At 40.2% G+C, this 19,051-nt stretch overlaps 1 protein-coding gene and 1 pseudogene across 1 annotated transcript in view; both read right to left on the bottom strand.

Annotated features, from left to right (window-relative positions):
* mei-41 (meiotic 41) overlaps nt 1-19,051 on the bottom strand; it is a 593,070-nt gene that overhangs the window by 372,170 nt on the left and 201,849 nt on the right. The window contains exon 14 of the mRNA XM_067099620.1: nt 5,035-5,195. Coding sequence (XP_066955721.1) covers nt 5,035-5,195 — 161 coding nt within the window. The remainder of the gene's footprint in view (nt 1-5,034; nt 5,196-19,051) is intronic.
* LOC136835980 (5S ribosomal RNA) lies at nt 13,340-13,459 on the bottom strand (annotated as a pseudogene).

Here is a 19,051-nt window from a genome sequence, read left to right as displayed (position 1 = left end):
CAGCCAAAACCCTGGAAATTTATAAATAATTTCATGAATATATTTGAAAAGGCAAACCTCGAACGTCCTGGTCGGAACCGCCGAAACCGGGGACTGTGTTAATTAATTCTCTTAATTTGTAATTTATTTTCTACCACTGAAATATCTTTCTTACTTGACAAAACAAAATGCAAGCCAAAGAAATTTATATTATCACATATCTTTGGAGCAATGGTCCCTGGTCTAGGTGTGTTGGATAATGTCGAGTTCCAGATAATGGCGATCTGGATAACTGAGGATTATATATATACATATATACAGTAAATACTGTATATATATAAAATTACAGTACTCATTCAATTATCTGGATTAATAGAGCAAGGGTTTGTTGATAATGGCAAAATCCATATACAGGCAGTCCCCAGTTATTGGCAGGGTTCTGTTCCGACAGCGTGACAGTAAGCGAAAAATTGGCGATAAACGAAATCGCCAATTTTTTGGTTATCGGCATCAATACATGATTATCTACACCGATAAGTGGAAATTGGCGCCCGAAAATTGCCAATTTTCATCGACAAGCGTGATAACCGGGGACTGCCAGCAATGGTGAGTAAAATCTAAGATGTTCAAAGGAACTCCGCACCTTCCTCACCTCATCTTGTCAATACCATAACTATAAACGCTCAGTATGCTTGTAAACAACAACCATCAAACTTTAAATTGAAAACTTTATGCAAAAGGCAATTATCTACCCTTTTTTCCCATTTTTGTAACAATATAATGCATAAACACACTTTGACCATTAACCCTTTAACGCCGAAGCCCTATTTACAAAAATGTCTCCTGTATGCCGGCGGCGTTCGGTGAGTTAGCGCCGAAGCGGAAAAAAGTTTTTTTCAAAAAATCACAGCACACTTAGTTTTTAAGATTAAGAGTTCATTTTTGGCTCATTTTTTTGTCATTGCCTGAAGTTTAGTATGCAACCATCAGAAATGAAAAAAATATCATTATCATATAAAATATTGGAATATATGACAGCGAAAAAAAACCTTGTATATAATTGTATACAAATCGCGCTGTAAGCAAAACGGTTAAAGCTAATGAGTTAATTTTTTTTAGTTGTATTGTACACTAAATTGCGATGATTTTGGTATATAACAAATTTTAAAACGATCAAAGCAACACAGAGAAAATATTATCACAAAATGATGCATGAATTCGTAACGCGCGGACATAAAAAAATGTTTTTTTCAAAAATTCACCATAAATCGAAATATTGTGCTAGAGACTTCCCGTTTGTTGAAAAATGAAGCTAATTGATTGAATATTACTAGACTGTAAGTGTTTTAGCTTACAATTGCAGTTTTCGACCATTTCGGTCGAGTTAAAGTTGACCAAAAGTCGAATTTTTTCTATTTATCGTGATTTATATGGAAATATTTCAAAATAATAAAGCTACAACCATGAGTTATTTTTTGATGTATTGTACATGAAATTGCGCACATTTTCATATATAAAACTTTATGTAACGACTAATATAAAAGCGGTGCAAATATTACGACAACGAGACGAAAGAATTTCTGAGATGTTCGGCCGAAAGTTACCACAAGAGACGTAAGGAAAATGTTTTTTTAAAATTCACCATAAATCAAAATATTGTGCTAAAGACTTCCAATTTATTGCAAAATGAAGTTAAACGATTGAATATTACTAGAATGTAAGAGTTTTAGCTTACAATTGCGTTTTTTTACCATTTCAGTCGAGTTAAAGTTGACCAAGGTTGAAATTTTGGCAGTTATCGTGATTTATATGAAAATATTTCAAAACTGATAAAAGCTACAACCATGAGCTATTTTCAGTTGTATTCTACATGAAATTGCGCACATTTTCATATATAAAAGTTTATGTAACGACTAATGTAAAACGATGCAAACATTACGACAACATGACGAAAGAATTTCTGAGATGTTCGCCGAGTTATCACAAGAGACGTAAGGAAAAATTTTTTTTCAGAAATTCACCATAAATCGAAATATTGTGCTAGAGACTTCCAGTTTGTTGCAAAATGAAGGTACATGATTGAATATTACTAGAATGTAAGAGTTTTAGCTTATAATTGCGTTTTTTTACCATTTCGGTCGAGTTAAAGTTGACTGAAGCTTGAAATTTTGGTAGTTATCGTGATTTATATGAAAATATTTCCAAACTGATAAAAGCTACAACCATGAGTTATTTTCTGTTGTATTCTACATGAAATTGCGCACATTTCCATATATAAAACTTTATGTAACGACTAATATAAAACAGTGCAAACATTACGACAACGTGACGAAAGAATTTCTGGCGCGGACGTAAGGAAAAAGTTTTTTCAAAAATTCACCATAAATCAATATATTGTGCTAGAGACTTCCAATTGGTTGCAAAATGAAGGTAAATGATTGAATATTACTAGATCGTAAGAGTTTTAGCTTAAAATTGAATTTTTACCATTTCGGTTGAGAGTCAAAGTTGACCGAAGGTTGAAATTTTGGCAGTTATCGTGGTTTATATGAAAATATTTCCAAACTGATAAAAGCTACAACCATGGGTTGTATTTTTGCTGTATTGTACATGAAATTGTGCACATTTTCATATATAAAACTTTATGTAACGGCTAATATAGAACAGTGCAAAAATTACGACAAAATGACGAAAGAATTTATGAAATTTTCGGCTGAGTTACCGCCGTGCGTAAGAAAAAGTTTTTTTAAAAAATTCACCATAAATCGAAATATTGTGCTAGAGACTTCCAATTTGTTGCAAAATGAAGGTACATGATTGAATATTACTAGAATGTAAGAGTTTTAGCTTACAATTGCGTTTTTCGACCATTTTGGTCAAGTCAAAGTTGACCGAAGGTTGAAATTTTTTGTAGTCGGCGACGACGGTACGTCCACTCGGCACCCAACAGACAATTTTAGTCAACGTGATACGTCAATAGGCGTTTAAGGGTTAATATATTTTTATACAGCAACTTCATCAGTTTTATCATACGGTGTTAACATACACAGGAAAAAAATATTTGTGTGTGAACTACAGACCTAGGCTACACTAGGTGTTACATTCACTGTATCCATTTGCAAAAGTCAAATAGGCTTTTACAGCTATATCTACGATAAAGGTAATGGTAATGAAACTGCTATTTTACTTACAGAATCCATTTATACTGTATTATTATACTGATATATCATCATTGTAATATGAAAAAAAAAATCGGCATGCCATTTGTACTGTTTACATTCTCAGAATCAGCTGATTGAGCCTACTAGTGAAAGAATTAGGAAAATAATTTTCTAGATGCTAAAAGAAATGAATGTACTAATGGAATTACTTTAATTTTTGTAAATGTTAAAATAACATTCCTCAAAATTACAAAACAGCTGTTTCCCAATGTAACTACCTCAGTTGTTGTGTCTCGTCACTCTCTCTCTCTACTGTATCTCATTACTGTACACATCCTTTAATGCAGGGGTGTGCAACCTATTTTCCCAAAGGGCCACGAGTCACGACTCTGTTGGTATGGAGGGCCACCTAACCTTACTATTTCATGTTATTTACTACGATCGAAGACATATTATGTGAGATTATACTGATAAAGATAGATGATTAGTTTGTTACTGATTTTATTTAAATTAGGATCACAAAATAAGATTTGTTCAAAACAAAAGTATTTTCCTTACTATAGATGAGCAAATGAAAGGCTACCGTACCTTATTATTATAATGTACAAACATAAATAATTACTTATTATTGGTTAACTGGGATCATTAACATAAGAGTTATCCGGGTTTCTCTGAAATCTTGCGTTTTTACTTGTAGAAGCCATTATTAGTAAAATAAAATCTTTCCTGCTGAAGGCCGCACTATAGCTTATTTATTTTTAGGAGAAGGGGCCCCAATGAAAGCCTTTGAGGGCCGCATGCGGCCCTTGGGCCGCAGGTTGCACAGGGCTGCTTTAATGCAATGTAATTTACTGTATCATAAACATAAAAATACGAAACTAAACAAACTCCAGGAAGTTCACAACATTACTGAAAGTGTGTGCATACGTATGTATGTGTTACCATTTTTTGTTTTGTTGTGCTTGATTTACTGTACCGTTTTTATAACAAGTTTAGTTGACTCTAAATATGATTATCACACATATCATAATAGTACACTAGAGAATATTTTATCACTGCTGATATTTCATCTCTAATCACTGTAAAAATATTTAAAATGCAAATTTCATATGTAGGCAAGACAAAACCAAACAGGCTGTACCAAGTTCACTGATGGCATGGAATGAGTGAGTGCATATGTACGTACCCTACGCACAAGACTACGTTTATCTTTTGGTTGGCAAGAAAAAAAAATGAGAAAAAACTGTAAGAGTGTATGTTCCTGTATTAGGCTTTAATGTAAACATCACCTCAGTTTCTCTCTCTATCTCTCTCTCTCTCTCTCTCTGCCATACACTAGTACTGTACATATCCTTCAATGAAATATCAACTGCTCTACCATAGACATAAAAACACAAAACTAAACAAACTCCAGGAAGTTTACAACGCCATCAAATGAGTGTGTGCATACATGGATAAGTGTTGTCACATTTTGCTTTGCCATGGCAATTCATGTTACTGCTCCCAGGATCCATGCATCATCACTGGTTGACAGCCATCACAGATACTAGTATTAGCTCTAAATTTAAACAGCAATCCAAGCTATGACATCTTTTCCTATTTATTAAGGTTGAAATCTATGCATTTTACCATATAAGGCTACTTTTAACAAGTTAGTCACTTAGACTTAAATCTGGGACCATTTCCGGTGCTTCAGTAGCCTCCTCACCAAACCTATGCATCATCCTTAGAGAGAGAAGTTGGGACGAGCCCAGTACCAACTAAGACATGGAAAGCCTTTATCACTTTTACAAAAAGAATGGAGCAATCTGACTAACTCTTATCTTTGTGTACAGTATAACAATTTAATAACAAGCCATTCTTATAAAACAGAAAAGGAGAATATAAAACTTACTTTGATGCTTTAAAAGACGTGAGATTAAGCAGTGAACAAAGGAGATGTTTCAAGGAGACTGCCCCTGCTTCAACAACACGAGGATCTGGAGAATGAAGTATTGCACCAATAACCTCTCCTACAAGCTGCTGGCCACCTGCTCGCCCAAGCTGATGAACCATCTGAAAAGACAGGATACTTTTTAACTATCAACAAATAACAAATTATAGTTTTCTTGCCTATCTAATTAGCAGTTTTTTGGTTCATCTGAAGATTTACAGCACAATTATTACAATAATTGGTCATCAAAGAAATAACACTGATATTGTATACACAAACAAAGTAAAATAACAGAATTATTAAAATGAGGAACACTGTACTATTTCCCACCTTTTTGGCGTTGGTTTTCACATTTTTTCATTCAAATATATGGATTATTACAGTACTACAATTCTCTAGTTGAATAAGAATCAACTCTAACCTCCTCACTAAACTCAGTTCAACTGTCATACCAAGAAGCTCCCTCGTAATATTCAATATTAAAAAACTTCCACACTGCAGATAGTATCAGAGGTCATTTACATTATATTCCCCCCTGTTACACGTGACTGTCAGACCCCTTTACCCCTACCTTACCAACTAAAACATTTAAAACCAGGAGTTCTTATTAATATAAAAACCCTCTAACATAAAACATGAAAATAAACAGTAAGTGCATTTTCATAAATAATAAAAATACTAGTGGATATGTAATTAAGTAACTATTAAGACATACATGAAATGATAATAATCATAACAATAAAAACAATGGTAATGCTTTTATGATACCATTTACATTATTTCATTGTTAAGTAGTGAAGAAGAGTAACGGAGAAGTGAGGTGCTCGACTGAGGATGTTTATGAAAAATGTGTGACTAGCTAACCACAACATCTGCATCAGAAGGCGACAATGCCAGACTGTTGTCAGTTTGCCGATTCAAGGATACTGAATATAGTTGGTGCTGTTGAGGTTCAATTTCATTGTGGTAGATAGGATTCAGATGTTTCCTGTGGTAATTCTGGGTTATCAATCTATGCCACAGAATAATATTTTTTTTTCCCAACAAAGCATGGAGTTTTTATTAAATGAAAGTTTTTCAAGACGTCTCATACCCTTGAGGATTGCTCTGATGATAAGAAACTAACTCAGGACAAAGTTACTCAAATTAAGGAACCGATTAGTGTTTAGTCTATTTCGAAAATATATCATGCAACCCAATAATCCATCTTAAATTCTTGTGACAGTTAAGGAGGTCTTACCTGGTTCAGAAATTGTTGATAAATGAATCAAATAGGGTTCATGGGTTATCTGCAACACAAGCAGTTTACACTGTTGACAGTGCTCACCAGGCAGTGATTGAAGTGTTTTATCATCTAAATAAGGACTTAATTGTTAATGAGAATATGCCCTTGATGGATCTTGAAGTGTTCCACCATAGGATTCTCTCTGTAGCAGAGGTAGACATCGTTCATTTACCAGGTGATGATAGTATTTTAAAACCAATATGTAATGGATAAGTTTGGAAAGGATATTAAGGAAACTAGTGTTAGGAGGAGGTTTGAAGCCTTATTAATGCAGTACAGTGATTTATTTATCACTAACATGACATTTTATAATAAAATTAAGTTTTATATATACCGTATTTGGACGGCAGAATAAGACGACTTTTTAACATAAAAAATGGCCTAAAAATCCCCTGCGTCCTATGTACATAATGTAGGCTCAAAATTTAAGAATTTTGGCCGAAATTATACATGAAACGTCACGTAGATGTTGTAGCCTAGCCTAACATTCGGTGTTATCCTAATAACCTATTAAAAACAAAGTTTATTATAATTGTTTATCATTATCACACTTACCATCACCGCAATTACTACTGCTAGCATTATAATCAATATCTACGTTGTTATTATCGATATTTTCATTAAAATGTTAATATCATTATCGTTGTCTATAGCAGATCGCCGCATTCCACATTTACAGACTTACAGTATGTGTGCTGCCACCTATTGGTGATTATCTCGAGAGCTTTACGGATAACAAGGCCTCGTTCAGTTGGTAGTTGGCAATTCCTGCTAACATTCTCTTTACGCATAACAACATGGCTTCGATCAATTGGTGGTTGACAATTCCTGCTACCATTCTCTTTAGGCATAATAACAAGGCTTCGTTGAGTTGATACTGTAACTCGTGCTAGCATTCTCTTTTTAAGAATAATAACATGGCTTTGTTCAGTTGCTCACTAGACTCGAGCCGTTACATAGAAACATTTTTATTTATTGGATTTTACCCTTGATTGCATACTTTTATAATATATAATGGATATATATAACATATTACCGTAGGTAACATCTTTATTAATGTTTTTCTTGATTCTGCCAGTAAGAAACAATGTTTACAAATGAATGTGTTGCAATCTATTGGTAAACCTACGAGGTAGCTTTCAGCAGCAGACGAAACATTCGATCATAGTAAATGGCTGATTGTATAATACATATTTTGATAAACATAAATATGGTAAATAACTTCTTTATTAATGTTTTTGTTGATTCTGTTGGTAAGAAACAATATGCATATGATAACCTAATACTACAGTTTTTACTTAACAAAATCATATGCGCATAGGCTAGAAACCTTATTTTTTTTTTTTCCCTCAATGTCCTGCTGAAATTAAAAGGGGTGCCCCTATGCAGACATGCGTCTTATAAGCCATCAACACGGTACTTACCAAGTAATTACTTAGCTAACGATTAAGCTCACACACCATCCAAAATTTAAAATTTGCGGCAGCGCGTCAATTGCAAAGCAGGGGGTGACAGGCCCCACCCACTGCAATGGGAGCAAGGGAGCAACAGAAGCCAGCAGCGTCATTCTATTTATTGCCACAAAGTCCATGAACAATAGAAACAGAGGGGAGGAGGGAGGGCTCTGATTCAGTAATTACTTGGTAAGTATATATAAAAATTAATTTTATTATAAAAATGTCATTTTTTCTAAGTGACTTACCAAGTAATTACTTAGCTGAATCCCACACTGCAAGAGGGGTGGGATGAATGGACTATTCTAATTCAACACATTAAGCATGGTAAAAACTCAATCTAGAAGAAAAAGTGGCTATCACTGGTGCAGTGCTTGTCTCTTCCTTACCTGGTAAGAGAGCTACAGCAGATGAATGCTGCCTCTGGTTGGTGCTCATCTTGACCTGTAGTGGCACGGTGGTGAGCTGAGAGTTGCCTCTACACCAGTGGGAATCTTGCAAGGGAGGATATGCCTGAACACTGACAAGACGTAATGCAGGAAAAAAGATGCCATTGCCCTGGGCACAGTACCATAACAACAGACCAGAGAACACCTGTCACCAACCCTGACACCATAAAAAAACCACTACCCATCCAACGAACCAGTGGGCACTCCAGGTACAAAGTACCCCCAGGTTCCCTAAAAACTCGACATCCTTATAACAACGCAAAGAGATAAAAGAGTGACAGGATCTCTCCTATGCTTCTTCCCCAATACCATGCCAGCCACTGCCAAAGGTCCAAGGGTACTTCAGTTTTCAAATATTATTTCCAATTCTTTTAAATAATGAGTTGCAAAGATCGATTTGCACCTCCAAAAGGTCGACTGAAGAATAGAAGAGATGGATAAATTATGTTTGAAGGCGAGAGAGGTGGCTACTGCTATGATTTAATGAGTTTTGACTTTGATCAAAGGAAAAGTGTCTTCCTGAATCTGGGAATGTGCTTCAGAGACCAGGTCACGAATAAAGAATGATAAGGCATTCTTAGAAAGTGGGCGAGAAGGATTCTTGATAGAACACCATAGGTTGCTGGAAGGGCCTCTGATCTTCTCGGTCCTATGCAGATAGTACCTCAGTGATCTGATTGAGCAAAGAACCCTCTCTTGTTCATCCGGGCCCAGAATATCCATTAAGTTCTTGATATGGAAAGAGTGAGGCCAAGGCTTAGAAGGATCCTCATTCTTAGTCAAGAAGCCCAAAGTGAAAGAGCAAACTGCATCCCCTTGGGAGAAGCCAATCCTCTTGTCAATCGCATGTAGCTCACTTATGCGTTTAGCTGTAGCCAGAGCTATCAGGAAGAGGGTCTTCTGCAAAAGATTCTTGAGAGAAGCTACTCTGAGAGGCTTGAAAGGAGGGCCCAAAAGCCACTTAAAGACAACATCCAAGTTCCAAGACACTAAATCAGACTACTTCTGCTTGGACGTATCAAAAGACTTAAGGAGACCATTAAGATCCTGATTAGATGAAAGATTCAAACCTCTGTGCTTGAAGACCAAGGAAGGCATCACTCGGTATCCTTTAATGGTGGACGAGGAGAGACTTTTAGAAAAGTCTTCAGGTACAGGAGAAAATCCGCAATCTGAGTAAAGACGTCTCAGAAGACAAGATGTGATGTCTGAGGCACCATCGGCAGAACACTGTCCACTTCAACTGGTAGATGTTGCATGTAGACTGTCATCTGCACTTTGCAATAGCTTCCGCAGCTGCTCTTGAAAAACCTTTAGATCTGACGAGTTTCCTGACAGTCTGAAGCTGTCAGACCAAGAGTGGATAACCCTTGGTGATACCTCCTGAAGTGTGACTGTCTGAGTAGCCACAGTTTTTGGGAAGCAGCCTTGGGAAGTCTACCAGAAAACGAAGAAGGGCCAGGAACTATTCCTTCATGGGCCAGAACGGTGCCAAGAGAGTCAATGAGACAATGTGGTGAGACACGAATTTCTTGAGTACTTCCCTGACCAAGCTGAAGGGAGGGAAGGCATGGAGGTCTAGACCCAACCATTCTAAAAGCATGGAGTCCATCGCCCAAGCCAGGGGATCCAGGGCTGGAGAGCAGAAGAGAGGAAGACAACTGTTTCTTGAGGTGGCAAACAAGTCTATGGAGGGTTTGCCCCACAACCTCCAAAGGTCGACACAAATCCTGTGGTCCAGGGGTCCATTTGGTAGGAGAGACCTGCTTACGACAGCTCAGCTCATCTGCCAGGATGTTTAATTTCCCCTGAATGAAGCGAGTGACTAGCATTACATACTCGATTCTGGTGTCCCCAAAGAAGAAGGTCCTTCGCAGTCTGGCAGAGAGAGAAGGAACGAGTGCCCCCGTTTCTTGATATACGAGAGTGCCGTGGTGTTGTCCACATGAACAACCACTGTCTTGTTAGAGATCAACAAGGAGAAATGTAGTTGGCCTAGATGAACAGCCTTCAGCTCTTTCACAATGATGTGAAGGGAAGTCTCCTCCAGGGACCATGTCCCAGAGACCTCTTGATCCCCTAGAAAAGCTCCCCAGCCCAGGTCCGAAGTGTCCGAGTAGAAGTCTAGATCGGGGCTCAGAGGGAGAAGGGATCTCCCCTGCGAAAATCTTCCTTCGGGGAGCCACCACTGAAGATCCGACTTTATCTGCTGAGTGACAGGAAAAACTACCAAGTCTGGCTGAATCTTCCTGTCCCAGTTGGCTTCGAGAAAAAATTAAAGAGCTCTTGTGTGTAGTCTGCCCAACATGATAAAGGTCTTGATGGATGACAGAGTCCCTAGAAGGGTCATCCATTGACGGGCCGAACATGATGAAAGGGAGAGGAACTTGAGAATTGTCTGTAAGCAGTTTGCGATTCTCTTGGGGGACGGATAAGCCTGAAAAGTCGAGAGTTGAGAATCATCCACAAATGAAGAACCTCCTGAGTCGGAACCAACTGGGATTTCTGGAGATTTAGAAGAATTCCCAGATCTTGAGAAAAACCATAGAGTCATCTGAAGGTCCTTCGCGCACTTTTCTTTCGAGGGTGATCGAAGAAGCCAGTCGTCCAGGTAAAGGCTGATGATTATGCCGATTAGATGGAGCCATTTGGTGAGCGGAGAGGGAGTCGAGAGAATACTTGGGGTGCTGTGGAAAGGCCGAGCAGAGGACCAAAACTGGTAGACTTTTCCTGGAAGACAACCATAGGTACTTCCTGGAAATTGGGTGAATGAGAATATGAAGATATGCATCTTGCATATCCAGTGTGATCATCCACTCGCCCAGGTGAATGGAATCCATGACTGACTGGCCTGTCTCCATCCTGAACTTTGTTGTTATTGGGCGACTGAGGGCTTATGTCCACGACCAGTCTCCAGCCTCCTGACGCTTCGGGAACTACAAACAGACAATTGTAGAAGCCCTGAGAGTGAACGTCTTCCACTTCCTCAATGACTCTCTCCAGAAGGAGAGAGCACTTCCTCAATGACTCTCTTCAGAAGGAGAGAGGATACTTCCTTCAAAAGGGCCGAATGTCTCTGAGCCTTCTGAGTAGGCCATCAAGGTGATGGGAGAGGGTACTAAAGGCGGGTTCTCTGAAAACGGGATGCAGTAGCCCTCCTTTAATACTTTGACAATCCATGGTTCTGCTCCCCTGAGATCCCACTTCTCCTAGAACAAGAGAAGTCTGGCTCCTACTGGGGCACAAAGGACTTCCGGCTCACTTCTTGGGTGGAAGTTTAGAGGAGTTCTTCTTGGTGGGTCCATGTCAAAAACGCAGATTGGCTCGAGGTCTTGCTTGAGATTTGGGTCTACTCCCCCGGAAGGAATGTTGTTGAAGCGGAGAGATGAACTTCGGGACAAAGGATGCGGACAAAAAACTCTTGGGGCGATGAGGCAACTGTGCCAGGGAGATCCTATGTGGGCTTCTGCAGATGTGATGCGATCTGCTCAACCATTGACTGAGGAAACAGATGCGATGAGTCCAGCGGCAAACACAGTTAGGCAGATCTCTGAGAAGACATGACTCCTTTTGTGGTGAAGGAGCACCAAAGTTTCTCTTCTGAAGAACTCCAAAGGAGAAGAGAGGCTTTAGTTCGGAAGAGCCATCTCTATGGCTTTATCGGCACAAGAAAGGACGCCAAACTGGTCTGCTGAGAAGAGATCATCTAATCCCCTGAAATTCTCAATCTTCTTAGCAAGAGCTCCCACCATCCAGTGCAAAAAACTAAGTACTTCAAAAACCTTGAAGAGGTTTTTGACTAGATGATCAAGCTCTGACGACGAGAAAAAGACTTTGACCGAGGCGAAGACTGACCTTTATAAGGCCCTATTATAAAGTAAATGACTGTTCCTACTTTATGATTGAAGGGATTTGCTTCAAATTTTCACAACTTATTCTACAACTAATAATGAAAATTCTCTCATGGGGAAATTTAGAAATTCGACCTCTAAGTTCTTTTGTTTTGCAGTTGAAAAAATTATGATGTCACTTTTCAAAATTAATATGCAAAATTAAAAGTTGCACAGAAGAGTGATTTTCCCAATGCCAGGATACGGATATATAGTTATACTACATTCTGAACTATTTTCATTGAATCTGGTTCAGTCTTCTTTACGAAATAAGCATTTAGTTTTGAAAAAAAGTGTTTTGAGAAAACAGCAAAACTAAAAAATTGTTTTCAAAAATCCTGAGAGAATCTGGACATCTTGAGCACGTTATCCCTGTATCATTATAACCCGTTTTCTCTGACGTCCTGTTGAGAGAAAGGGATATTTTAGTGGATAACAATTATTTTAGAATAAATTTTTTCACACTTGTTTTACATGCTTTTTTTACAATTTGTTGTTTACAATTTGCCATTTTACAATTTGCTGTACAAGCAAAGAACAAAACTGTCCATGAACCAATCTAAACATTTTTTTAACAATAATGTTTCAAGATATGTTTATTTACATATAAAACATTCCAAAACAGTGTACAACTCAAACTTGATCCTATCCAGAATCATTCATGGACTTTTTATGTTTTTTACAATTTGTCGTTCACAGTTTCACAGTGCCATACAAGCGATAAACAAAATTGTCCATGAACTAATCTAAACATTTTTTTTAGCAATATAAGTTACATATAAAAAAGTCCAAAACAATGTATAACTTACTTTATTATACCCTGAATTATTCGTACAGACTTTTTTACAAGTCTTTTTTACAATTTGTGGTTCACAATGTCATACAAGCAATAAAGAAAATTGTTAATAAATCAATCTAAAAAAATTTTTTTAGCATTATCGCTTTAGGATATGTTTGTTTAAACAAAAAACAGCTGAAAACTTTTAATAACTAAAATGTGATAATCCTTGAAATTTGGCAGTCAGCACGCCCCTTAAGTGGTAATGTAAAAGGCTTTCGGGCACTTGGTAGTCTTTAGGGTCCTTAGAAACGGAATGCACATACACTGTTGATCACCTGGCGAATCAGGCAGAACAACAGGAAGTTGTAAGCCCAAGGCTTGAATCATGGATTCAAAAGACATCTAGATGCCAACAGCATCTGGAGTTCCCAGGAGGTCACCTATCCAAGTACTGACCAGATACAATCGTTGCTAAACTTTGCTGATCAGACGAGAAGCGATGTTTACAATGTGGTATGGTTGCTGGCTGTTATGCCCACTGTCCGTAAAGACAGAGCCGAACAATAACAGGTTCGGTGTGTTGAGATTGAAGGACTAACCCGACTGTCTTCCTAGATTGAACAACCCTTCAGAATGTTGAGGTGTTAAGACCAGTTGTCGCTAACAATGGCCCTAGTGACCAAACTTGCCTGTCATACATCCATCTTTCCTGGAATGTGTCTGGTTGACCACTGTGCTGTGTGCGCTACTGCAAACCAGTGCACCTGCATCGTCAATTGAGGAGATGAAAGGACACTAGCCCCCTTGTGACTATGGAACTACCGTGGTACCGTTCTTCAACGACACCATGGATCGCCTATCCTTGGATCCTGAGGCTTGAAGAGCTGAGAAGATTCAGGATATTTACGCAGCAGATTAGGTCAGGTTAGGCTAGGTTTAGTTTAGGTTAGGCCAGGTTGGGGTAAGTACCCAACCTCACCGAATCCAACCTAGTCCCTTGAAGTGCAGGTTAGGCCAGGATAGGCTGGGATTAGTTAGGCTAGGCTACGTTAAGTACCCAACCTAAACCAAGCCAACCTAACCTCTTGAAGTGCAGGTGACTGCCTTATGGTTGATGCCTTGAGGCACAAAGTATCTCCGGAGGGGAATCGTGTAACGACACTCCAAGAAGATACTAGTCATCTAACCATTTGGCTAAGCCCTGTCTCACTTCTCTGAGAGAGGAAGGGAAGGAATGGGGAGACCTTGTCAAAGACCAGAACCCCTTCAATCTGCACGAAGTGAATGAAGAAGTAGAAGCTGCCCATGAAGAACTGGTCTCCCTGGTGACGACAGGTGAGCAAGCAGGGCTTGCAAATGTTAAGCTGGTTGCCCCTGCCGAGACAAGGACAACCTTGCTGCTGTATCTGTTAGCCTTGCAGGTACCTATTCTTGCTTGGGTGAGATATCGGACTTCTCTGGAACATGCAACTCTCAGGCTGCAACAAAACCTGAGAAGTCTGTCCTGTCCTAGAGATGCTTAAACATCAGGAGATGTACCCTGAACAAACATGTCCTAGTTGAAGCCAAGGTGGAGAATCAAATGAAAAACTTGGGAAGAGGTCGGAAGCATACAACAGAAATAGGCATGGAGCCATCTGCTCTGAAGAGGTACGAAGTCTCCCTGGGAATGAAGCAGAGGAGCTTGCGGAAGGGTTGATGGGTAAGCATTCTGAAACACTCGTCCTTCAAACCCAATGAAGGAATCAAGTCTGACTCCTGATGGTTGCAAGTATGGAGCATGTTGTTTCTGTCTTGAACCAAGGCTGTTGAAACGGGTCGAGACGAAAAGATCTATGACTAATTTCTAATTACCAGTCACCTTCTCTACAAGAGAGGGATGGTTGTAGAAATCGAGAATTGCACTGTACAGTTTCCACAAGGTATTCATACAGTATAACCTTTAACTTGCCTGCAAGGGAAACTTCAACAAGCCGGAATGAACTTGTGGACACAAACCAGATGGTTAATGAGAAGTGGTAGGAACTCAAAGGAAGTTGATATCCTACCAAAGGACATCTACTACCCAGATTTCAGTCACCATAAAAATGATCCCAGTCTAATTGCACTCCCCACCAGCAGCCACACATAGGGAGGAAAGCAGTCTTAGCATCTTACTCCTACTTAAACCCTACTTCCCTTTCAGGAAAGGAAGGAGTTGAAAGGATGCCCTCCATGTTTCTGTGATCCAAAGGGACCAAAGAAATCATTGGCACTTCTCGAATCTATTGCAAAACTTGGCTGTACGATGGCCCGTGGCTAATACCAATTCCACAACATATCGTTCCGAGGGTGACTTGAAAAAAGAAGAGGATCAATCAAACTTGAAAAAAGAAGAGGATCAATCCTAACTCTGACATTTCTACCTGGCACACACTTGGTTCCCTGTGGACCCCCATAAATGGATCGGTGCTTATGAGTCTCAAACACTTGATACAAAAACTTCGAACGACTCCAGTCGACATTACGACTGTGTCATCAAAAGAGGTCGAGGGAACTAGAGAGGAAGGTGTAGGATATATTCAAGCTGATCCGAAGACCAAAGAATCAATGGTAGATGAAGGCCACGGATGATATGTGGAAAGAGATGACAGTGTACAGGTCCCAAAGAAGGGTCGTATAATGCTATGAGGGAAGCAGCCAGGGTCATCCCTCACACATTGGGAACAGTCTCGGTCAGGCGAAGGAGGCTGAAGCTGCCCCTCAAAACAATGATGGGAATGGCCTAGATCAGGTGAGGTCGGCTGAAGTTGTCCCTCAGATATGTCGTCGTCTCCAATAAGCCCACCAGTTAATTTTCTCATGGCTGTGGCCTATGTCTTCATCCTATAAAAAGAACTTGCTGAATAAGACACTGTGACTGCCCACTCTCGAGGAAGTTGGAAATGTACAGGAATCCGAAGAAACCCGTGCTGTTGAGACTGGAATCATCCCAACTCTGGAAAATGTTCTAATACAGGCAGTTGTCGGTTATCAGCGGGGGTTCCGTTCTGGGGGTGTGATGATAACCAAAAATCAGAGATTTCCGGCGCTTTTTCGACTTATTGGCGCCAAAAGTGCCGATTTTCGGTTATCAGCGCCTTTGTTAGGTATGTATTGGCGCCAATACTCAATTATCGGCGCCGATAAACGGAAATCGGCGATTTTGGGCACCAAAAATTGCCGATTTTCATCGCTAGACAAGCGCCATAAAACCAGATCGTCATTAACCGAGCCCGCCGTTAACCTGGGACTGCCTGTACCAAGGTTGAATATGAACAATTAGACCTTTACTTATGGGATTACTTTCCCATATGCAAAAACCAAGGATTTGTATACGTGTAGGAACAACCAGAGTTGGGTAGGAACAAATGCATCAAATTTCCTATCCTATCTGTATAGAGTTGAAGTACTAGTGGATGAACATGGTCGTGAAAGGACGTCACTCATTCGATGACGGTCATAAGGGTCTGGGAGAACAATCCAGTTCATTCAGATGTTGTTACCAGAAACGGACATTGGCTGCTCTAGGAAGACTGCTGTCGAAGTCCCCTTGGATATACACGGTTTCACTCGGACATGACTGCTGCAAAATCACGGGCGTGAGTGGGGGAGGGAAAGCAAGACATGCCCACTATTCCACAGGAACATGGGAGGGTGCTGTATGCCAGCTGTTCAAGGAATTACCACTGATAATGTTCACGGAAGCACCGTTGATGCCATCTGCCCGACCATGGAGGTAGAATCACTCTCGGAAGGGTGATCTCATTAGCCAGGGGACTCTTCTTGAAAGGTAGAGTGGAGGCACTGGCTGCAGTGCCATAGAGATGTTGATGATTTTGATAACCTCATGAACATGGGTGGGGGGCAGTTACAGACGTCCCACGGATGTCAGCCAACTGTCCACACAATCACTTTGGTGGGAAATGGTCTCTGAAGAGCAATCCATCCACAACAAAACCTTCACATGAAAAAGGGAAAAAACTCTAAGAAGAGCCATCTTGTTCTTCTCTAAACCTCCATGTGAATGTGGATGGGGGCACGGCCCTGGACGTGCCTTGCCATGGTAATGTTCCCGAGTGGGAATGTGAAGGAATTAAGAAACATCCATATACTTGACACTCACTCAGGCTAAGTAGAAGAATCTCCAAGTCTATGTCCATAGACAGAGGGAAGAAAACAGCAAAAACAACCAAAGAGAGTTGTATCTCGGTTGTGCAACAACTGCAGAAAGGACACAGTAGTGCAACATCTGCACGATCGTACACCTTCATCTTTCGAAAGTAAATCTTTGGCTAAAGATGTTTGGTAAACTGTGGTAATGTAAAAAAAAATCATGGCTGTGCAACGCTGTGGCAAGGGTAAGGTTACATCTCCCTACCCAGGGCCTCTCTTCCTCCTTGTACAACATGAAGCATAAAACATGGTCATGCAACATTGCATGGCTGTAAATTCTTCCTTCCTTACAGGGGTATCTTCAGCTTAGAAGTTCGGAAAGCTGCAGCAGCATTGCCGAAAATGGCAACCAGGAACTGTTCTCGAAGGTAAAATGCAGGGAAGAGAAGTCCAAGTATGCTAGGAACTACTCTGGCACTGAAGATACGCTTGTCCGTGCCCTGAAGGACAGCAGAAGGAAGGGGAAAGACGATGATCTGGACGGGAGCAGCACTGACGGCAGATGCACATCCAGGGAAGACAAAGTTGTGGCCTAAAGCAAAATACAAAGGAGAAGGCTAGACTTCTGCAAACCCAACATTGAAAGCCGAGGGGGATGAAGTAGCTCTTGAAGCTAAGACACACATCAACAAAGCACACTCACCCGAACCAAAATCGACTGGCTGCATGCCGCTCGCTGGCTGTCGCTCTGGTGGTGAGTCGTCTTCCTCTAGTCATTATGTATTCTTCCCCAACTTCTCTTGAAAGGTAGGAAAGAAGATGGAAGAACTGCGATACAGCAAATGACGATGAAAAGAGCGAGGGAGGCAAAGACATTCATCAAGGAAAGCTACTCGGGACTTCTCATCCTTCAAACAGGAATGAGAGGAGGGGGAGGGAGCATAGACACGCCCGCCTACCCCCCACCCCTTGGGACAGAGCAAAAACAGTAGATGGGAACCATAGACAGAACAGCTACTGGTCTTGGAGACGACTTGCCGAAATCAGAAACTCTGTCTAAAGGTCATGAAACGTCAATCTCCGCTTCTTCCTTGTGTCAAGGGAGAGGGGAATCCATGCTGGAAGGCAAGAAGCAGAGGTCTCGTGCGACGGGTTACGAAACCACCACGCTGTAGCAAAAGGACCCTCCTCCGTCTAAATGCTTCTCAAGCTATACATCATCTCAAAGACTAAGACATTACAACATTCCAAGTAATTGTGTAGTCAAAAGATAAACTGCATGTTAAGAACAAACAGAAAAAGAAAGTACAATAAAGATGTTCGATAAAACGAGGTTGAAGAGACGTCTAAAAATAGCATGGTGGTGAGAGACAGGCCTCTCTCTCCTTGGGTGCATAATAGAAAAAGCTATAACAGAATAAAACTTAAAATAGGCAAAATATCTCAAAACAAAAATTATATTAAAAAACAAAAGAATAATTAAGAATTACTTCGAACAGCAGGCAGCAGAAGAGACATGCCTGTCTCAGACTACTTATTGCCATATTATGAAAAATGTGTTAAGGTTGCTGGGTCCACTGGGGACTGTGCAATCCCCTATTGGCCTGTGCAGACAGCACATATTACCTGCCAGAGACATAACCCCTCCTTCCATAAGTTGAATGACTTCCAAAGGTGGGCACCTCACTGGTTTTTTCAGAAACGTTCCATTCAAAAATGTTTCTCAGTTTGCAGGATGTTCATCAGAGACAGTGTTCCTTGACCATTACTGCCATGAAATTGAAGATGTTCAACTGCACTGAGTCAGTAGGTGGCAAAGTGCTGGCTCCATTGGCCCCAGCAGAAGGCAAGGGAGGCCCCTGAGGCCGTACTTCTGAGATAATGCTCAGAGGGAGCAGATATCATTCATCCCATCCCATCACTGTTTGGTAAGTCACCTTACTGTCATAAAGTAAGTTACCTTATTATCATAAAGTTAACACACA

Source organism: Macrobrachium rosenbergii, chromosome 55 (genome assembly GCF_040412425.1).
Source record: "Macrobrachium rosenbergii isolate ZJJX-2024 chromosome 55, ASM4041242v1, whole genome shotgun sequence".
Lineage (NCBI taxonomy): Eukaryota > Metazoa > Arthropoda > Malacostraca > Decapoda > Palaemonidae > Macrobrachium > Macrobrachium rosenbergii.
Note: the sequence above shows the minus strand (reverse complement) of the source record. Positions and strands in the feature narration are given on the sequence as shown.